This window comes from Theropithecus gelada, chromosome 8, assembly GCF_003255815.1.
Source record: "Theropithecus gelada isolate Dixy chromosome 8, Tgel_1.0, whole genome shotgun sequence".
NCBI classification, from domain to species: domain Eukaryota; kingdom Metazoa; phylum Chordata; class Mammalia; order Primates; family Cercopithecidae; genus Theropithecus; species Theropithecus gelada.
This window is the reverse complement of record NC_037676.1, coordinates 58,023,418-58,046,985: the sequence shown is the minus strand read 5'-3', so window position 1 is coordinate 58,046,985 and position 23,568 is coordinate 58,023,418. Positions and strand designations below refer to the sequence as shown.

Below are 23,568 nucleotides of genomic sequence, written 5' to 3'. Positions count from 1 at the left end.
GCCTGGGCAACGTGGTGAAACCCTGTCTCTACAAAAAATAAAAAAATTACCCAGGCGTGGTGGCCCGTGCATATGGTTCTCTGAAGGCTGAGGTAGGAGGATTGTTTGAGCTTGGGGTTTGAGGCTGCAGTGAGCTGTGATCATGTGACTGTACTCCAGCCTCGTGGATACAGCGAGGCTCTGCCTCCAAAGAAGGAAAAAACCCCACCGAAACCCAAAAACAACCAGTTCACTAAGTTCTGTCCTTCACTCATTCTCAGAACCAGATACCGGAAACATGAAGACTGTTCAACAAATTACAGGAAGCACAGGCTATCAGTACAGGACTGGCAGATAGCACTGTGTGGCGCAGAAGAGCTGGGTATCCCTCTAATTTCTATCTCCATCATTTAGTGAGAAAAGTTACCCACAGAAGTGAAGGAGATACAAGATATATTTAGAAGCATTTCAGCAAAACTGCATTTGTGTCTTCCCAAGTCAACTATGAGGCCAATCAGTTCTACAACCCCTCTAGAGCATGATAATATATACGGTTTAAGAGCAAACGATTCTGCTCTAATTGTGCAGCAGCAAACTTCCCAAGGGAAAAGCTGGCTAGTAAATATTAGGAACTGATCACGTATTTATCATGAATTGCAGTGTATGATTAAGCAGTGATTTCACTAAGAACCGAGTTGGTCTAGAAAACTGGGAACTGGGCCGGACGCGGTGGTTCACGCCTGTAATCCCAGCACTTTGGGAGGCTGAGGTGGGCGGATCACTAGGTCAGGAGATCAAGACCATCCTTGCTAATACGGTGAAACCCCGTCTCTACTAAAAATACAAAAAAATTGGCCGGGCGTGGTGGTGAGCGCCTGTAGTCCCAGCTACTCGGGGGGCTGAGGCAGGAGAATGGCGTGAACCCAGAAGGCGGAGCTTGCAGTGAGCTGAGATCACGCCACTGCACTCCAGCCTGGGCCACAGAGAGATACTCCATCTCAAAACAAAACAAAACAACAAACAAACAAAAAAACTGGGAACCAGGCTGGGTGCAGTGGTTCATGCCTGTAATCCCAGCACTTTGGGATGCTGAGGTGAAGAATAGCTGGCCAACATGGCGAAACCCCATCTCTGCAAAAAAATATAAAAACTAGCCAGGTGTGGTGGTGCACACCTGTAGTCCCAGGTACTTGGGAGACAGAGGTGGGGGAATCGTTTCAGTCTGGGAGGCTGCAGAGAGCCGTGATCATGCCACTGTCCTCTGGCCTGGCTCTGTCTCAAAAAAAAATTGGGAACCAATTACTGAAAGAGTCAAATTCTACTTATTGCTCCAGTCTCATGGTGAGCTAATATTGTGGTAACAGATAAATCTGTTTCTTCTTGGTAACAAACACTGTGTCAGTGGGAGACAGCAAGGTGTAGTAAGACTGTCGCTGTGCGGCAGAATGACCAGGCAAATCCCCATACCTCCATAGTTTAGCCACCAATGAGATCAGGTGCTTCAGAAACATACTGCTCCAGAATCTCATGATGAGTCAATGAAATGGCTAAGAGGACACTGTACACCCTACCTAAGCATGTATGCCAGCTCCTATGCTGTAGATGTATAGTGTATGAATGCAGGGTATTCTTAGTGTGGTAGGAATGAACGAACTGTGGAGTGCTATGAGCTGTAAAGGCTATTTTCAAGTAACTAGCTTGGAGTCTACTATTCCAACATGTACCAGAAGCCCAATCCAGTTCTTAGCCTTCTTTTTACTCTCCCATGCTTCTGGTTCCTAAACCTGGACTAATGTTCTCTACTTATACGAGAGCTACCATTAGATTAGATTTCCACTATATTAACTTAATTCAGAAAAATTTGACACAAATTAAAAAAATCGAATATTTAGAAACCAGTTAGGGCCCAATCTTCCATTTATTAAGTACACAGATACTATAATTACTTAGAATATTTGCAAATAAATCTGTGATACATTTTTATTGTATTTAGCCAAAACCACCAAAAATGCTAATAAACTGAATTTAGTTATATTTAAAACATTTTCCACATAACAATATTACTTAATAGTTTTTCATATTTACAAACAGTTCATTATTCAAATACTTACAATTCTATTCTTATGATAAGTTTTAGAAGTATTACCTATAAGTACCTCATTCCTATCGACCTATCTATCCATCTACCTACCTATCTACCAAAATAAACTATTAGAAGTGACTGTTACAATGAGGAACGTTTCCCTTTCTAGACATTATAGAACAAAATATAAAAAGACAATTGGAGCTTCAAGTACTCTGCCAACTAAGGAGAGATGAGGGCCAGGGGCGGTGGCTCATGCCTGTAATCCCAGCACTTTGGGAGGCCGAGGTGGGCGGATCAAGAGGTCAAGAGATCGAGACCATCCTGGCCAACATGGTGAAACCTGTCTCTAATAAAAATACAAAAATTAGCTGGGCGTGGTGGTGTGCGCCTGTAGTCCCAACTACTTGGGAGGTTGAGGCAGGAGAATCGCTTGAACTCGGGAGGCAGGCAGAGGTTGCAGTGAGCCGAGATCGTGCCATTGCACTCCAGCCTGGGTGACAGAGCAAGACTCTGTCTCAAAAACAAAAACAAAAACAAAAAAAAAAAAGAGAGATGAATCCCATTATTAAATCTAACAACAATTTTATACTTAGGGTTTATTTAATTATTAGTTAATTTGTAAACTTCTCCACTTTATGAGGAAATAAAGTAGGTAGGGTTTGCCTGGCCCAAATGTTACCATGACATGTGCCTGGGGAAGCCATGGAAGGGTAGAGTGTGTCTGCTAGACAAAGGCCAGGAATTAACACAATACAGTTCATTTTTTAAACATAATTCTTAGGGATGTTGCTTAATGTTGCCCTGCTCTCTGTATTGGCAAGATACATATTATAACATAAAGATAAGTAACTTAAATTATCTTACCTGGAAAGTACAAATGCTATCACTCTTCTGAGACTAAATACTTTATGTCTAATTATAAAATTAAACAAGGATAAGGAGCTGCCATATCAAATAGACCAGCAGACTTCCTCTCTTCGTTCTTGCCTTGGGCTAAGAGACAAGACTCCTTATGTCAGAGATTCCACCCACAAGGACTTCACACAAAGGTGGTGTTTGATAATTGCTGCCTGCATCTTCCTTTGGGAAGGACTAAGTCCTTGTCTGTTCAGAGATTTTTATCTATTAATATATTCAATAGGTTTACCACTTAAAAGAGAAACCTTTCATGTTTGCGAAGCATGGTAAATCCAAAGCTAGAATTAGTTGGAATTCTCCGGCTGTCCAAGGAAAGAAAGAAAGGAAAGCATGGCAAGATACAGGCATCAAGCAGATAAAATATGTTTACTCTGGGCTTTCTGAATTGGATTTGAGATCCTAGCATTTTAGAAAGCTGAGGCAGGAGGATCACTTGAGCCCAGGAATTTGAGGTTGCAGTGAGCTACAATCATGCTACTGCATTCCAGTCCGCGTGACAGAGAGAAACCCTATCTCCATTAAATAAATAAATAAATATTAGTTCTTGGGTTTCAACAGCAATTTCAAACAGTAAGGTATATACCTTACCTCCAAAGAGCCTCTCACAAAAAGATATTTTTCTAAATTACTCAGTTCTTAGAGTTCTTAGCAAGAAATGCATGTCTTGGAATCATCTCCGAAGAGAAAAAAGGAATAGAAGATTGAGGTAATAAGGGACCTAGAAAAACATTTCACTAGATACAGAAAACAATTAGCATCATCTCTTACATGGAAATATTTGAGATAAGTTGTATTTGTATTGAGTCCATGCTATTTAGGATGATATAAACATTATCTAAGAGTACAATCTCCCTGGATGGGAAATTAACTATCCTTCACAGACATTTCTATGAGAAAAATACAGCCCGAGTTTCAAACAGCAGACTGTGACACACTTGGGAACCCAAACCATCTGTAAATTCAGGTTGTTATAACATTCTAAAAGTTCCTTAACAAAAAAAAGTCAATTTCTTTGCAACTGTCATTAAAAAGTTCCTACATATGAATACATTTTCTTCATTTAAAAAAAGTTGATTTCCCATTGTAATCTGATCTAAATTTGATAGCAAAAAAATACACTTGAAATAATAATAATAAAATAATACACTTGAAATCTCAGTCTTTCTTGGTTTCATTATTCCCTAGTATCATTACTCCCTCTAGAGGCAAAAAACATGAATCACCAACTCCAATTCTGGAAAGTTTTTGAAATAAACCAAAAACACAAGTTAAAGAAAAAGTTAACTTTCTCTTTGTGAAAGTGTTAATGTAACTAGAAAAAATTAATCAGCATAAATTGCATGATAAACAGTGATTTCCTCTCATTATTCAAGTACTCAAATGAGCCTGTCTACATTTAATATAACCTCCAGATACTTTCAGGGACTACTCAAAAACACATTCTCTGGTAAGGAAACGTCCTGTATCTTTTACTGTACTTGTAACAGTTAAGACAGAAACTCATGGAAGTTTTTCAGTAATGGCTTACCTGGTCAATATCAGCATTTCTTGGAAGAAAATAAACAATATTATTAGTGATCTTCTTGGAAAGTCTGAAAATTTCAAAGGTGGACAGCAGTTAAGGAAAAATAATGAAAACAGCAGCTAATTTCTAATCAGAAAGAGGTATGTTTTACTTATCATAACTCAAATGTATTTCAAAATGTAACTAAAAAGCAAAAACTTAAACCCTTTAATGGAACCTAAAAGAGAATTACATACAAAATTTTGTAATTCAGCAAAATACTGTATCAATAATTCAAAGACTAATAGTTAAATCGATTTCAATTATCCTAGTGGTAGGTACTAGGCAAGAGTCAGAAATACAGATCCTTTCTCTGTCATTTCCTAATGATTGAAAAACAGAATAGGAAATAGGAAAGCACAATACCACATATTCCCAGTAAAGAATAAAGTAACCAGGGCCATCGTAGTCTACACTCTAAATTTTATTTTTTAATTTTTGATTTTATTTATTATTCTTGAGATACAGTCTGGCTCTGCTTATTTATTTATTTTTGAGACAGGGTCTGGCTCTGCTGCCCAGGCTGGAGTAGAGTAGTGCAATCTCAGTTCACTGCAACCTCCTCCTGGGTTCAAGTGATTCTCCTGCCTCAGCCTCCTGAGTAGCTGGGACTACAGGATTATAGGCATGTGCCACCATGCCCAGCTAATTTACACTGTAAATTATTATTTTTTTTGAGACAGAGTCTTGCTCTGTCACTCAGGCTGGAGTACAGTGGCAGGTTCAAGTGATTCTTCTGCCTCAGCTTCCTGAGTAGCTGAGATTACAGGCGCACACCATCATGCCCAGCTAATTTTTATATTTTTAGTAGAGACGGGGTTCAGCCGTGTTGTTCAGGCTGGTCTTGAACTCCTGACCTCAAGTGATTTGCCTGCCTTGGCCTCCCAAAGTGCTGGGAGTACAAGCGTGAGCCACCACACCCCGGAGCACACTCTAAATTTTAATAGCAATTTAGAAATGTTTCCTGTTAAGAGTCAAACAGATGATTACTGTGGAGTGGCACGTAGCAAAAGGGACAAATAACAAATGTTACTCCATGAATTAAGGTTTTGCTTTGACATCCTGGAAGAGTAACAGGAAAAATGGGAAGATATACAGCAAATTAGCCAGCATCAGTGTCAACTGAAGAGTTATAGAATGGTTACCGACAAACTCCAGGGATATTTTTTGAGGAAATTCCCAATTCACAAGACAGTAAGTCCAATCTTTGTGTTCTAGTCCTTGTTTTATAATGGTAAAATCGAACAGCAAGCAAGGGAAACACGACCTCATATTTGTCATCACTTTTGGAGATCGACCCCCACATAATTTTTACATACCTGCTTTTTATGTAAAATAAACTAGAATTTACCAAATGCTGTTAGGTAATATTCTGTCTCTTCACTAATTCCTCTCTCTCTTTCTTTTGAGATGGGAGTCTCGCCCTGTCGCCTAGGCTGGAGTGCAGTGGCGCAATCTCAGCTCACCGGAACCTCAGCCTCCCAGGTCCAAGCGATTCTCCTGCCTCAGCCTCCTGAGTTGCTGGGAGAACAGGCGCGTGCCACCATGCTTGGCTATTTTTTTGTTATTTTTAGTAGAGACGGGGTTTCACCGTGTTGGCCAGGATGGTCTTGATCTCCTGACCTCGTGATCCACCTGCCTCGGCCTCCCAAAGTGCTGAGATTACAGGCGTGAGCCACTGTGCCTGGCCAATCTCTCTCTCTCTTTTGAGACAGAGTCGCGCTCTGTTCCCCAGGGTGGAGTGCAGTGGCACGATCTCAGGTCACTGCAACCTCTGCCTCCTGAGTTCAAGTGATTCTTGTGCTTTGGCCTCCCGAGTAGCTGGACTACACGCACGTGCCACCACGCTCGGCTAATTTTTGTATTTTTAGTAGAGACGGGGTTTCATCATGTTGGCCAGGCTGGTCTCGAACTCCTGACCTCAGGTGATCCACCTGCCTCAGCCTCCCAATGTGCTAGGATTACAAATGTGAGCCACCCCGTCCACCCTCCCACACTCCCTGTTTCTCTCACTCTCATGCTCCTTTCTCTCCACAATCACTGTTTCAGTAAACTCTTAAGACTTCCAAAGGATATCCATCAGGAGACATCATCGTCCTAATGTCAAAGGTCTCTGCAGTGGCATAGTCTGGCCCTCCCCAAGGCGGGCTGAGGAACACAACATCAGCCTTTAAACAAGCAGCCAGCAGCAAGAAATCTCCACAGATGAACTCTATCTTATCTGCTATCCCATAAACTTCTGCATTATTACGAGCAAGGGCAATCTTAACAGGATCGATATCAATGGCAATCACTAAAAATGGGAAAAGAAAAAAATGAGTTAATTGACACTGATTATTACTTATATAAGATAGTTTATCTTTTGAATAGTCTGTCATCTTCTGTATAAGAACTCTTTTTAAAGAGGAGGAGACATTTGGCCACATATACCCAATATATAGACTTCCATTTAAATTTTTGATTTAAATTAGAAAGATTCACTTGTGTTGTACCAAGAAAATGTGACTGAAGGTCTTGGCTTTCTTGTCTCATTCTACAGCTTTTCCTAAGCAAGTGGTAATACCTGCCACAAAATATCTACTGAGTGCCAAATATGTGGCCACCACTGTGCTGTGCTACAGCCTGAGCAGGAAACACTTGAAAAGGTCACTGTATGGACAGCCTATAATGCTAGGTTTTGGAAAAGACAAACTTCCTCAAAATGTAGCAATGCCCAAATGAACACAAATTCGACAACTTCTAAGGAAAACCAAAATAAAACACATTTTTACAAACTTATATAGCCAAGTGATGAAGAAGAAGTGTAAAAACACCTGCCGATACTTTGGGAGGCCGAGGCGGGTGGATCACGAGGTCAGGAGATCGAGACTATCCTGGCTAACATGGTGAAACCCTGTCTCTACTAAAAATACAAAAAACTAGCCGGGCGTGGTGGCGGGCACCTGTAGTCCCAGCTACTTGGGAGGCTGAGGCGGGAGAATGGCGTGAACCCAGGAGGCGGTGCTTGCAGTGAGCCGAGATCACGCCACTGCACTCCAGCCTGGGAGACACAGCGAGACTCCGTCTCAAAAAAAAAAAAAAAACAAAAAAACACCTGCCGATAATGTTGAATGAGACATTTTAGGTAGAGGAAACAGATAATATTATGTTTTCACCAAATGGACTTTCATTTACTTTATTCCAATTTTATAATTAGCAACATAGACATAATTTAATTTTAGCCTATCCATGTTTTGCAGTAAACTACTCAGTACACTTGCATGTGCACCAGTGTTAATGGCAGTATTCTTTATTTGAAAGGGCTAAGTGGAACAGTGACGCTTACAGCGTGGTTGTCATGGAAATGTAGTTGTTTTCCAGAAAATGCTAGTTCCCAAATTTGTTAACGTTTTAGAGAAATAATGTGCTAAATCACTTGAACAATAAATATAAGCACCAATTATAATGCATTGCAAAATCATACATTTATGATGCTGTTTTTCCTGTTCTAAATAAACTAACATTCACATTTGTAAGAGAAAAGATCCTTTTCAGCTGCTCAGTCTGTTATATTTATAGTTCAGAGACAGGGAAAGATATGCTGATAATACTAAAAATTCAAAAGAAAAAGTGACTTTCAACATCAAATCTATTCAGTTAATCCTATTTTCATCTGTATTTCTTTTGAAGGCAGACTTTTAGGCCTAATAAGAATGGAAGCATTCAATCTATCACATAAAAGAAGTGCTGGCTGGGCACGGTGGCTCATGCCTGTAATCCCAGCACTTTGGAAGGCTGAGGCGGGTAGATCCCTTGAGCTCAGGAGTTTGAAACCTCATCTCTATCAAAAACACAAAAAATTAGCCAGGTGGGGTGGCATGTGCCAGCAGTCCCAGCTACTCAGGAGGTTTAAGTGAATCACTTGGGCCTAGGAGGAGGAGGCTGCAGTGAGCTGAGACTGTGCCACTGCACTTCAGCCTGAGTGACAGACCGAAACACCTCCACCCCACAACTGAAAAAAAAAAAAAAAGCTGACAAATGTTAATCCTCAGTCATACTAGCACACCTCAACTGCTTAATAGCCACATGTGGCTATCATATTGGACAGCACACCTACAGAACATATAAGTCATCGCAAAAAGTTCTACCAGGCAGTACTGTTGCTAAACTACTGGAACACATACAAAGGGGAAAGATATCTTTAACAACAGTAACATGCAAAACTTTACAGATTCCCTAACTCTTTAGTTACGCACAGACAGCAACTATCTGAGTGGAAATAAATCTGGCACAAAGGGATAATCTCAACTATATGCAATGCCATCTTTTTGTATGTATGTTGCATATATATGTAAATGTATAAATGCACATACTGTTCAAGCATAACTGATTATATGAGTATGTATATGAGCATACATGAACATACATTTATGATAGGGAACTCAAAACAGTCAAGTGTAATTGATTATATGTGTATATTTACATATGTACACACAAACGCACTAAATCAATTATACTTTAATTGTTTTGAATTCCCTGCCATAATGTAGTTAGCTCAACCATCCTAGGGGGATACTAGGAGGAGTACTGATAACTGACATTCATGGAACACCTGTGAACTACCACTTCTGGTTCGGGAGGCAAGTTATGGGACTCCACTACCCTGAACATGCTGGAGGGTTCCTGAGTTTCCAGTACCACATGCTGCAAAGGCAGAAGTTACGTCATGACAGCACTGGGAAGGCCACGGGGTTTGCTGTCTGCCTCCGTTTTTCCCCAGAGGCTGGCAATCTCTAAGGGTTAGTCCCTTTAGCTCGGGACCCACATTAGACATCTTCCTTTAGTAAATGTGCACTAAATACAGAAAGCCTTGGAAAAAGATCTATACTCCTAGAAATACAAATCTATGGGCTAAGGGCGGTGGCTCACGCCTGTAATCCCAGCACATTGGGAGGCTGAGGTGGGTGGCCAACATGGTGAAACCCCATCTCTACTAAAAATAAAAAAGTTAGCTGGGCGTCGTGGCAGGCCCCTGTAGTCCCAGCTATTTGGGAAGCTGAGGCAGAAGAATCACTTGAACCCGGGAGGCAAAGGTTGTAGTGAGCTAAGATTGCGCCACTGCACTCCAACCTGGGCAACAGAGTGAGACTCCATCTCAAAAAAAAAGAAATACATACCTATATATAGACGGTCTGAGTAATAAATCTGAGAAAATTTTCACATCTCTTTGCTACTTTATCAGGGAGCAGGTGTTTCAATCATTGTGTTATGATGTAAGGCCAAAATGAAGATACATTTTACAACTTTTAAGGAAAAACCATTTTTTAGGCAATAAATATTGATTTTAGCCCATAGGAATGGCTTATCTGGCAAAGTCTGAGAAGAACTTTAGTAGTAAATAGTAAATTCAAGGAAAAAAGAAAATAACCACTACTCTAGTAAACATGAAAGTAGCTTATCTCTAGGCTATCAGGAGACCATGTAAAGTTAGCAAATATCATGCCTTGGAGCATAGGAGTATTAAAACAGGGGCCACATTTCATCAGCACTGACTTTAAAAATCTATGTAACGGCAAGGCGGTAAGATCATTTTCAGTGCAACTTGATTAAAGTCAGTTTCTCTGACTAGACCGAGCAAGGACTGAGTCTGTTTTTTTCTACAGCTACTACGTGCTTTCCAAAATCATATTACGCTTCCTACTTAACATTAACTTCATGTAAATTAATAAGATTCAGTAGAAATCTGTTGAAATGAAACTATCATTGATATGTATAATATGAAGATATTTAAAAATATGCATCTTCAGAATGAAAACTAAATAAAAACTCTGCTTCTTGTCTCACTGTGGTGGCTCATGTAATTCCAGACTTTTAGAGGCCAAGGAGAGGACTGCTTAAAGCCAGGGGTTTAAGACTAGCCTAGGGAATACAGCAAGATCCTGTCTATACAAAAATTTTAAAAAATTAGCAGGGCATGGTGGCACATGCTTGTAGTCTCAGCTACTTGGGAGGCTGAGATGGGAGGACCATTTGAGCCCAGGAAGTCAAGGCCGCAATGAGTCCTGATCATGCCACTACACTTTAGCCTGGGAGATATAGTGAGACACTGTCTAAAAACAAAACAAAGAAACAAAGAAGCAAACAAAAACCCCCCTGTTTTATGACCCAGCTATATCAGTTTGGGCAGAATGTTCAACTTCTTCAACCCATTTTTTCCCCTGGGGAAAAGCACATTACCTACTTGACACAGTTACTGGCAGTTACACAGTGGTAGGGGTTTTCTTTCTTGTGATCCCAAAGTCAAGCAACAAATATTATATGACAATGAGGTAATATTTAAATAATTTGTAGTCTCTGAAATTTAAAGCTTTTTGAAAGGTGTCACAGTGGTCATCTAAATTCAATGTCTCCTTTAAATTAAGGTTAAATGATGTCCAAAGTCATAAAGATAGTGAGTGCAAAGGCTGGGACTCCCTGTCTACTGTTCAATACTCTCCCGTTTTGGTATTTTTGGTTTTATAAAATATTATGATCTTGGCTTCAAGTTAGTAGGTGTGTCAGTATAATCTTGGGCAAGTTATTTCATCTCTTTATGTCTCAGTTTATCTGTGAAGCACAGATAGTAAGACATAATTCACAAGATTGTTGATTAAATAAATTAATACATATAGTTGGCCCTTAACATGGACATTAGGAGCCCTGACCCCTTGTGAAGTCAAAAATCTGTATATAATTTTGGACTCCCCAAACTTAACTTTTAATAGCCTCCCGTTGACCTGAAGCCTCATCAATAAACAGCTAATTAACACATATTTTGTACGTTGTATGTATTATACATAGTATTCCTAAAATAAAGGAACTTAGAGAAAAAAACTGTTACTAAGTAAATCATAAGGAAAATACATTTACAGTACTGTATTTATTGATAAGGTAGGTTTTTTTTTTGTTTTTTTTGTTTTTTTTTTGAGATGGAGTCTCGCTCTGTTGCCCAGGTTGGAATGCAGTGGCATGATCTCGGCTCACTGCAACCTCCACCTCCCGGGTTCAACCAATTCTCTTGCCTCAGCCTTCTGAGTAGCTGGGATGACAGGCATGCGCCACCACACCTGGTTAATTTTGTATTTTTAGTAGAGATGGGGTTTTTCCATGTTGGGCAGGCTGGTCGCGAACTCCCGACCTCAAGTGATCGGCCCACCTCAGCCTCCCAAACTGCTGGGATTACAGGCATGAGCCACCATGCCCAGCCTATAATTTTTTTTAAGAGCCTGGGTCTCACTCTGTTGCCCCAGCTGGAATGCAGTGGTGCACTCCAGCACCACTGCAGCCTGCAATTTCTGGGCTCAGGTCATCCTCCCATCTCAGCCTGAGTAGCTGGGACTATAGGCACACACCACCATGCCTGGCTAATTTTTAAATTTTTTCTTTAGATGGAGTCTCACTTTGTTGCCCAGGCTGGAGTGCAATGGCATGATCTCAGCTCACTGCAGCCTCCGCCTCCTGGGTTCAAGTGAGTCTCCTGTCTCAGCCTCCCATAGCTGCGACTACAGGTGCATGCCACCACGCCCAGCTAATTTTTGTACTTTTAGTAGACGAGGTTTCGCCATGTTGGCCAGGCTGGTGTCGAACTCCCGACCTCAGGTGACCTGTCCACCTCAGCCTCCCAAAGTGCTGGGATTACAGGCATAAGCCACTGTGCCTGGTCAATTTTTAAATTTTTTTTCTAGAGACCAGGTTGGTCTCAAACTCCTGGCCTCAAGTGATCCTCTTGCCTCTAACTCCCAAATTGCTAGAATTATGGGCATAAACTGCCGTGCCCAGGCAAATTTTAACTTTTTACAACAGATTTGTGCATATTTTATGGTAGTAAATGATAAAACAAACTAGTATCTACATATGTTTGATGTATTCATGACATTCTTAACTTTTAAATTATTTCAATGTATCTAGGCTACAGGGGATTCACCTGCATTTTTTTTTTTTTTAAAATTGTCACAAATCTCCAGAACATTTTCCAATTTATTTACTGAAAAAAATCTGGGTATAAATGGACTCATGCAGTTCAACCCCGTATTGTCCAAGTGTCAACTGTAGGAAGCATTTACACCAGTATGCAATAGAAAGTATATGCTTAATACATGCTAGCTATTATATCATTTCATATTAAATTATTAATTATATGTTAAATCTCAGTAAGATAGGCTGTAGCAAAATTGAAACATTTACTGAATAAACTGAACATAAAATAGTTCTCTCCCATTGATGGCTAATTACCTCTCATTCCTGTTAAGGCAAACTGAATGGTATTTCCTCCAACCCCACAGAATGCATCTACTACAATATCACACTTGAAGGACTGACTAACACGGCCAGCAATGTGTTCAGCAATCTTCTCGGGTGTAACTGAAAACCAGCCCTCTGCAAAGGAAGAATATTTGTGTTAACATGTTCAATTTCAAGAAGCCAAGGCAAGCATAAACATAGCAAACATTACTATATCTTACATACTTTTAAAAAGCTTAGTTTCCCTTTTTAAAAAATTATAAATTACCCAGTTTTAACGAAAAAAATTTCAAAGTTTGTTATAAAAAGCAGCATCATTCCCAATTTCCACAGAAATGATGACCTCATTCTTAACTGAATTCTCTTGTAACACTGTGTACCTCCATCTTTGCAATAACTGAATTACAATTTTGATGTTTCTGTTTGAGTCTTTAACTACTGACTCCTGTGGAAAATAGAGAACTAGCTGCTCTAATTGGCTAGCTCCCCACACTCCACTGAGTTTCCCAATAATTTCACTCCTAAGGTTGAAGCAATAGCCTGGATTTGTATTGGACACTCCAGAAAAAACGGATTTTTTTTTTTTTGGAGACAGTGTCTTGCTCTGTTGCCCAGGTTGGAGTGCAACGGCATGATCTTGGCTCACCGCAACTTCTGCCTCCTGGCTTCAAGCGATTCTCACGCCTCAGCCTCCTGAGTAGTTGGGACTACAGGCACAAGCGACCACACCCAGCCAATTTTTGTATTTTTAGGAGATGGGGTTTTGCCATGTTAGCCAGGTTGGTCTTGAACTCCTAGCCTCAAGTGATGTGCCTGCCTCAGTCTCCCAAAGTGCTGGGATTACAGGTGTGAGCCACCATGCCTGGCCAAAACTGCATGTTTTTAAAGGGTCAGAAAAAGCAGGAGCTGATAGCAAAAGGCAACAGGGCTGCAGAAGTATAGGAAGAGCAGAGCCCTCATCATTTTCAGAAATGAGGTCCTGTGTCCATTCTAGAGGAAACAGAATACTGACCTCCTTCTTTCCTAGTAGGAAAAATTCACATTTTTTCAGAAAGACATTTATCTGAACAAAATGATGTGCTGGGCTGGGCGTGGTGGATCACTTGAGCCCAGGAGTTTGAGAGCAGCCTGGGCAACATGGCAAAACCCTGTCTCTACAAAAAATTAGCCAAGCATGATAGTGCTTGCTTGCAATCCCAGCTACTTAGGAGGCTGAGGCATGAGGATTGTTTTAGCCTGGGAGGTGGAGGTTGCAGTGAGCCGAGATTGTGCCACTGTACTCCAGCCTGGGTGACAGAGTGAGACCCTGTCTCAAAAATAAATAAATAAATAAATAAAAATAAAAATAAAAGAAAAGAAAAAGAAATAAAAATAATGTGTGTTAATTTTCCTGTTGCTTCCCCTTACCAAAACTTTAAATGGCTCTTTGATACTGGAAAAATAAGAATATACACTTTTATATAATTGCAAGTGTTTTCCACTCTTATTTCTCCTTACAAATTCCTATGTACTTCTTCTTCCAATACACAGCATTTTGCAAATTGTTTTAAAAGGGTTGGAGAACCCCTGAAATTCCATCATAGATTAAGAACTTCTGATTTTGATAGTTAATAAAAACCAATATTGAGGTAACCCCAACATGAAAATGAGCATCAGTCTGCAAGACTGAGTTAAGTAAGTTGTTGCAGATCATGGCAGGAAAGCTGGAGAAAGAATTCAAAACTTGCAAAGTTAATTAATTAAACTATGTCTTTCTGCACTAGGTATTTCTTGATCGGGTTTTCCATTTAATAACTTATCAATCGCTTTTGCTATCTATCCTAAGGTGCTACAAATACAGATTAAACCCAAATCTGAAGTTTTAAAAATACACACACACATATATATATACCCAAATTGAAGGACATTCTATAAAATAAACGGCCATTGATCCTTTGAAAAATGTTAGTCATGAAAGACAAAAAAGGCTAAGGAAAGATTCCAGGTTAAAGGAAACTAAAGAACATGAAAAATAAATGCAATAAATGATCCTATACTGGAAGGAAAAAAAAATGTGATAAAGGACAAGATTAGGACAACTGATGAAACTAGAATATAAACTGTTGATTATAATACTGGAACAATGTTAAATTGATAATTTACTGTTTTAAACAACAATATATTTGTTCTTAGGAAATATACGCTAAAGTATTAAGGAATATGGGCATGATGTGTGTTAAGTACTGATCAGAAAAAGATACACACACATACAAATGGAGACAGAATGAGAACGTAAATGGGGCAAAATGTTGAAAATAGCTGAATCTGGGAAAGGGGATATGAACATTCCCTGTATTATTCTTACAACTTTCTGTAAATTTGAAATGGTTTCAAAATAAAGCTAAAAAATACATATATACTTTACCTCTGTCCAACTTAATCCCATCATCAAAACGGGAGAAGAGCCTGTACCTCTGGGCCCAGTATTTTGCCAGCTCAGGAACAGCAGCTATTTCAGGAGGCAGACCATTCACCTTTTTGTTCTTCTTCTTGTTCTTCTTCTTTTTAACTTCAGCTAAAATAATAAAGAATAGAGATGCTAAGAAAAAATTAGTATCACAGGTGAGTTTATCTAAAAATGAAGCCACACCAAATAATTACAAGCAGAAGATGTATATAATGACACGCCCAGAGAAACAGGAAAGCCTGATGGAAATGCCATTGGTTTCAATCACTGCCAGCACTTTGCTACTTATTGGCTTTGTAAGCTTGGAAAAGTAACCGAGGCTCTTTAAGCTCCAATTATTAATTCCTATAAAAGGAATGAATGGGCAGAGCGCGGTGGCTCACATCTGTAATCCCAGCACTTTGGGAGGCCGAGGCAGGCGGATCACCTGAGGTCAGGAGTTTGAGACTAGCCTGACCAACATAGTGAAACCCCATCTCTACTGAAAAAAAAAAAAAAAAAAAAAAAAAATTAGCCTGGCACGGTGGCAGGCACCTGTAATCCCAGCTACTTGGGAGGCTGAGGCAGAAGAATCGCTTGAACCTGGGAGGCGGATATTGCAGTGAGCTGAGAACTGAGAATGTGCCATTGTACTCCAGCCTGGGTGACAGAGCAAGACTCTGTCTCCAAAAAAAAAAAGAATGAATTAGTTAGGGAGTGGTATTTAACCAACTTAATTCCCGGCAATGATAGGAAATATGTAGAAATACTGCTATAGACATAAAAGTTATTACTTCTGTTAGCCAAGATACTGCTTTATGTGGTGAATTACAGAATCTAAACATTTCCTTTCTATCAAGGACTAGATTAGGCTCTAGCTCTCAGCCACATCAAAGTCACCTGGCATCTGAGAACCTGAAACAAGGGTCACCAGCTCCATTCCACAGAAAATGATCTCATTCATTCAGAGACTGATTTTTTCCTTAATTAATTTTTATCAGTTTGGTTATTTGGTTTCAGTCCTCAGCAAATTAGAAGCAACAACATAGACAGATAAGACTTTTTTTCAGAGTTAAGTACAAAAACAAGAGGTGATGGCTAACAAATAATAAGACTCCATTACACACTCAAATGGTCCTCAAGGATTGGGCTATGTTCTAATACATTTATCTTATCATTGTAAATAGTAAAAAGTGTCATCATGAGTCAGTAAGGTCAGATCTTCCCATCCCCAAAAGTGTCACCAATAGCAAAGTACGGTGATTATTTCTCAACAGGGAGTATAATGACATTGTGGGTGGAATAATTCTCTGTTGTGCAAGACCATCTTGTACATGACCTAACATTAAGTAACTGAGTACTAAATGCCAGAATTTCTAATGCCATTCTAACAACCAGCATCTTCCAAATGCCCCTATGAAGGTGGTACTACCCCAGGTAAGAACAACCAACATTATGAGAACTGGTGTTTATGGAAGTGGGGTAGTGCAGGAAAATGGGACTTAGCAATCGGAGAAGCTGGTAATGAGTCCTAGCTATGCCACTTACTTGGGTTAATTTTTATATTTCTCTCAGCTTTTCTTTCTGTATTTCCAGAAGGGAAAATAATTCCACCTACTTCCTTGGGCTACCTTACAGATTAAATGAGAATAAGGCGCATAAAAGCATTTCAGAAACCTACAAATGTCATATGAACATCAGTTATTATAACATTGACAATAAAAGAAATGTAAACTACTATATGTATGCTGTTTAGAATGTAAAGAAATAAGTGATAGAAAGATCAGAGATACACACGCACCCACACTTGCACTAAGAAAAAAAAAAGTCAAGACTCAAGTTATTTTCCATAGTAATAAATTAAGAAAAATGATGATCACAATAAATATAATGTTTCATAATACCATTATTAAACTATGTAAGAGCTTTTGTTATAAAAATTCTAATACAAAAGTGCATAAATTGAAGATGTTACTCAGTTCATTCATTAGAGCCAACTACTCTGAATACTTTTTAAATTAATGTGCCATCAGAAACACATGACCATCATCAACCACACACACAAAATAAAAAAATATCAAAAGGAAAACAGTCCGAGCACGGTGGCTCATGTCTGTAATCCCAGCACTTTTGGAGGCCAACGTGGGAGGATTGCTTGAACCTCTGGCAACCAGCCTGAGCAATATAGTGAGACCCTGGATCTCTACAAAAAAAATTAAAAAATTAGGCAGGCATGGTGGTATGTGCATGTAGTCCCAGCTACTCAAGCTGAAGTGGGAAGACTGCTTGAGCCCTGGGGGTCAAGGCGTAGTGAGCTGTGATCACACCACTGCACTCTACCCTGGGTGACAGAATGAGACCCCGTCTCCAAAAAAAAAAAAAAAAAAGGAACAAGTAAACCAAAGCTACACCACATGTGTAGAGGGCAAAGGATGGTCACCTTTAGCACATGGAACTGAGTAGCAGCAGAGGCCAAGCTGAACTGCAGACAGTGGTCTGTAGGCACAATGCTCCCAACAGTCTTTCCTTTTCAACTTGATCATGTTCGCTCAGCCAAGAGTGAGGAGTGCTGTGGGTGCTAAGTCATAGCCAGTTAGAACATGTGCACTTAATATGACTTCTCTCACTTAAAAATAAATAGCAGTGACTCCTTAGGTACAGAAGATTAACAAGTGAAAACTAAGAAAAAACATATTAATGAAAAAAAATTTATCTAAATTCATTAGCAAGTTGAAGTATATTTAGTGTTACCTTTAGTTCCTGCCTGGAGGGAATCTGGTACTTCTTGAATAACACAATCCTGCTCATCTGGAACAGTTGCTACCAAGCTGTCTCCTTCACAGTTTTCTGTTTCAAGTTCACCAGCTGAAGATACGGTCTGACAATGTTCAGGTTCTGGATTACTAGTCTCCAGTAGGTCATCACCTTTTTTAACAGACATGTCTTGTTCCTCTGAATCACTACTTGTGGAAGTGTCGTGCACATTGTCATGAGAAGACGATTCCTGTGATGCTTCTTCATCCATTGGTTTGTTAACCCATGTGAGGAATTTTTCTACCTTAAATTTTAAGATGACATCATGAGCAGGAATTCCAAACTACACAGAATCTTCCTACCTTTTACCATCTGTGACTTGACTGACAAGCTGTGTCAAAATTATTGGCTTTGAAAAGTAGACTGCATCACACAAGCTAATAGTAAGTAATTCTGACCTAATCAGAATGTTATCTGGGCATCCTATGACCTTATTAAAGTTTTCTTTAAAAGGAAAAAAGTATCAGATTAAACACTTCCTGCTATCAATAAACACTAAGAGGATAAAGCCAAATTGTCCCAGTGGTTTTTCCATAAGGATTCCTAACAATTTAACTGTGCTGTGTGCAACAGCTACATTACAAATGTACCTACTTACTACTGAATCATTAATTTTAGTTTTTCAAATTATATAGACTTTTCTGCAATGTTCAAGCTGCAATCTATGTAAATGTTATTTAGCATCAAAGATGAACCCTACAGTTTTAGGGCCAATTTTTCTGTAAGAATAGCAGCAGTGTATCTTGGAAAAAAATGAAAGTTGCCTTTTAACGCAACAGTAGAGCTAGTAATATATGTCCTAGCAAATGTTTGTTCTTTGAAATGTGAACAAGGCTCAGCATAAGATCATATACTTCTTTGCATCTTCTGTAACATGAATATTCTTCCGATCTTGTCTTCATGACCTTTCTAAGAATGAGGAAATTAGAAAGGAAGTGGTGGACATGATGAGCAACAACCCAAAATCTTCCTCTAAGGGAATATGCCTATAAACAAATTAGGTATCTAAGTTAGACACAGCAGTCACATACCTTTTTTCCTCAGCAATGCCTAGCAGCTATGTTTCTGCACTCATCTATAGATGAATGCATGGGGGCTATTATATCCAACACATTATGGAAAGTCCTACGGCACTGACTGGACTAATACTAGGCAGTCTGTTTCAGATATAACTAGCACCACTAACATATTTATTAAAATATCACCAGCAGCCAGTCAACCTGAAATGTAATACAAAATAAAACCAGTTACATATATGTAGCATATTTTACAAGTACGCTTAAGTTAGAGAGGACAATGTTTCTTGAGGGGAAACCAGAGTCATCTGACTAGCCTTAAAAACGGACAACAGAAACAGAGTCATCATGGAGTCTAAGATTATGGTCTACTGTCCCAAAGAGCTGCTGGAGATGTGACTGACATCAAGGTTCTGCTCATTAGAAAGCGTTTTTTATCCCTTTGAATAAAGAAGGGTAATTCATCACACAAAGCAATTTCCTAACTAATGTTGTTTCCCAGGTACTTGGATGGTAGATATAGCAAAGTCCAAGAGAGGGAATATGAATATTTCAGGTAATAATGTCAAACAATAAATTGGACTTGTGTTTCATGCTATCAGGGTGAACTTGTTACAGGTATAAACTGACTGATCACTTCTGGAAGAACTCAGAATTAAAGCTTATAATATTAAGCTGTATCAGAATTTGGACTATTAGGATCCTACTGGTATGGTTTGGCTGTGTCTCCACCCAAATCTCATCTTGAATCACAGTTCCCATAATCCCCACGTGCTGTGGGAGGAATCAGGTAGAGATGGTTGAATTATGGGGGCGGTTTCTCCCATCCTCTTCTTGTGATGGTGAGTTAGTTCTTATGAGATCTGATGGTTTTATAAGGTGCTTCCTCCTTTGCTGGGCACTCATTTCTCTCTCTAGCTGCCATGTGAAGAAGGAGTTGTTTGCTTCCCTTTCCACCATAATCGTGAGTTTCCTGAGGCCTCCCCAGCCCTGCAGAACTGTGAGTCAATTAAATCTCTTTCCATCAAAAATTATCCACTCTTAGGTATATCTTTATTAGCAGCCAGAGAACAGACTAATATACCTACTGAGCCTGAAACAGAAGATAAATTGCTCCTTGTTCTTGTCTGTTACTACATAGGTAAGGCAGTGTTTTTGTTTATTGAGATGGAGTCTTACTCTGTCAGCCAGGCTGAAGTGCAATGGCGCGATCTCAGCTCACTGCAACCTCTGCCTCCCAGGTTCAAGCGATTCTCCTGCCTAGCCTCCCGAGTAGCTGGGATTACAGGTGCTCGCCACCACGCCTGGCTAATTTTTGTATTTTTAGCAGAGATGGGGTTTCACCATGTTGGCCAGGCTGGTCTTGAATTCCTGACCTCAGGTGATTCATCCGCCTTGGCCTCTCTAAGTGCTGGGATTACAGGTGTGAGTCACCATGCCTGGCCAAGGTTGCGTGTTTTTGTTTGAGACGGAGTTTTGCTTTTGTTGCCCAGGTTAGAGTACAATGGCGCCACCTCGGCTCACCACAACCTCCGCCTCCTGGGTTCAGGCGATTCTCCTGCCTCAGCTTCCCAAGTAGCTGGGATTACAGGCAAGCGCCACCATGCTGGCTAATTTTGTATTTTTAGTAGAGATGGGGTTTCTCCATGTTGGTCAGGTTTGTCTGGTACTCCCGACCTCAGGTGATCTACCCACCTCAGCCTCCCAAAGTGCTGGGATCACAGGCATGAGTCCCCCACGCCCAGCGGCTGCTTTTTTAAAAATCATGTCAGACACTACTACTTTATAGCTTTCAAACACTTCCTTTTCACCCCACCTCAACTTGCCTTTTTGCAGATTTAGTTTACATAATATATGTCTTCAAGAAGCAAGTCAAAAAAAAAAAAAAAATTATGTACCTTGATACCTGCGTAGAAACACGCTTCCTATTTGAATACAACAATTTTAAGAGGTCAAACTTACAAAACATGATTCTATCTACAAGTATACAACAAAATTTATACATACCTTACTCAGAGTTTTGCTTTTCTTGAAAAATGGTTTTTCTGACTCTTTGGTAAAGAAGATGTGTTTGTTTTTCATCTTTACTTGTCTGCGCATGTCCAGGTACTTAGACTTATGCTTCACATTCTTCTCTAAATATCTGACCTGCCGATGACTGAAATTTGGAATTCCACCATATCTGTGACCAGATCAAAACAAGTGATTCACACCTTAAATTCCAGGATTATATTTCCTTAGAGGAAGAGAGAATGAAACTAACATTTTCACTCATTTTTACACCATTTTAGTTCCCTTTTTAAAATTATGAAAGTGAGAAAATCAAGTTCAACTTGCAGAAGAGTTGATGGTCTAACTTTTATGTTAATTCTAAAGCAAATGTGTAACACCAAAGTTGGGAAGCGCAACATATCTAATATAGACCAGAAAGTATAAATTACATTGTAGACTGCAATAAATAAACAGTGTGTGTGTGTGTGTGTGTGTGTATATATATATATATATATATACATACATAAAACCCTATCCCCTTGTTAGCGAAATATAAATATTCTCAAGGTGGGGTGATGTCAAAGCTCTTTAACACATTTCTGAATGTGTTTGAATTATCTAAATCTGAGCTTACAAAAGAAGCAAAACCTTAGTATCTAAATAATTAGAGAATGTCTGATTTAACCATCTGAAATTTTCCAGTCCTAAAAGATATGTATCTGTTATGAAGCCTCCTTTGATTATAGTAAGCCTCAAATAACTCCCTCTCCTACAAACTGTTAGGAACTTAAGAGTGTCACATACACTTTAGTATTTATAAAATCCAGAATACTTTGAGTTTAAACATCAGGTCTTACTTTGTAGCCATATTATAAACTTCTTTTAAAAAACAGGATATTTTATCCTTCTCTTTTAAGTAGAATTGGGTGCTCTAAATAGAAGAGTAGTTAAGTTAAATCTCAGGCAAGAAAAGAAATAGATCTCTACAAGAGTATACTACCAAAATCAACCCAAGGATTCCTCAATAAAACTACATGTGCATAGTAATAAATCCTGCCAGGAATTTAAGAATCTTTTTACATTGCTAAACTTTATGATCTTAGCCTTTAATGATTATATGAACTATTGATTATAGGAACTATAATTGCTTTGAAATACCTAAGGGAGAAAAACTGATAATCTTTAGAAACTGTAAGAGTCAACATGTACTTCTGAACTAATTTGAATTCAATTCAATTTTGAGGCATTCCTCATGTCCCTTTCTTGCTGATTTCATAATGTGTAGGTATCTGTATTTCACAACTTATGAAATAGATAAGTAGGACCTGAAATCTCAACCCTTAGAAACATCAAAGAACCCAGTCATGGTTTAGATTACTGGTGGAAGCTGTCTTTATCAGGCCTTACCTACTCAGTTTAGTCTTCATGTCATGTGCGATAAAATCTCTAGTTGTTCTAACACAATTACCCACTTATTCAAACATGTTCCTTTATATTTAATGCTTAGGCATTTAATCCCAGAGACATCTTATGTCTTCTATACACAAATGTTCATAGCAGCTTTGTTGACTTTTGAAATTTCATTTTATTTTTTAATTTTCTGCCTTGCTATGTTACCTAGGCTGGTCTTGACCTCTGGTTCCAGGCAATCTTCTCACCTCAGCTTCCCCAAGGGCTGGGATTACAGGTGTGAGCCATTGCACCTGCACTGCCACTTTATTTGTAAGAGCAAAATGCCAGAAATAATCCAAATGCCCTTCAATTGTTGCATGGTTGAACAAATTTTGGTACATCCATACACTGGAATTCTATTCAGCAATAAGAAGGAATAAATGGTGGCTCATGCCTGCAATCCCTGCACTCTAGGAGGCTGAGATGGGAGGATCACTTGAGGCCAAGAGTTTAAGACCAGCCTGGGTAACATAGCAAGACCCCATCTCTATGAAAAAACTTAAAACAGCACTGCACTCCATCCTGTGTTACAGAGTGAGACGCTAAGGAAGGCAGGCAGGCACACGTAATAACCTGGAGGGATTATGCTTAGATCTTAGGAAACAATTTACATGTTGTTAATTAGGGCAATTGATAAAACACAAAGCCCTCATTTACAGAATTAGCTAAATGTTTCTACCAACAAGTGTCCATGGTACATTGTTGAGGGAGAAAAGCAACCTGAAGAGTATCTATAATATGATCTAATTTTTCTGTTTTACACAAAGAGAAGCAAAATGCGCGTACATGGCCAGGCGCAGTGGCTCATGCCTATAATCCCAGCACTTTGGGAGGCCAAGGTGGGCAGATCACCTGAGGTCAGGAGTTTGAGACCAGCCTGGCCAATATGGTGTAACCCCGTCTCTACTAAAAATACAAAAAAAAAAAAAAAAAAAAAAAATTAGCTGGGCATGGTGGTGCATGCCTGTAGTCCCAGCTACTTGGGGGACTGAGGCAGGAGAATCGCTTGAACCCAGGAGGCGGAGGTCGCAGTGGGCAGAGATCACGCCACTGCGCTGCAACC

General features: G+C 39.5%; 1 protein-coding gene across 2 annotated transcripts in view; it reads right to left on the bottom strand.

The window, feature by feature from the left end:
- The window catches only part of TGS1 (trimethylguanosine synthase 1), a 50,326-nt gene that overhangs the window by 5,995 nt on the left and 20,763 nt on the right, over positions 1-23,568 (bottom strand). For both annotated transcript variants that reach the window (XM_025394459.1, XM_025394460.1), the window contains 6 exons: positions 21,069-21,243; positions 17,983-18,289; positions 15,211-15,360; positions 12,798-12,941; positions 6,624-6,840; positions 4,512-4,590 (listed from right to left, as the gene is read on the bottom strand). In XM_025394459.1, the coding sequence (XP_025250244.1) occupies positions 4,512-4,590; positions 6,624-6,840; positions 12,798-12,941; positions 15,211-15,360; positions 17,983-18,289; positions 21,069-21,243 (1,072 nt within the window). The remainder of the gene's footprint in view (positions 1-4,511; positions 4,591-6,623; positions 6,841-12,797; positions 12,942-15,210; positions 15,361-17,982; positions 18,290-21,068; positions 21,244-23,568) is intronic.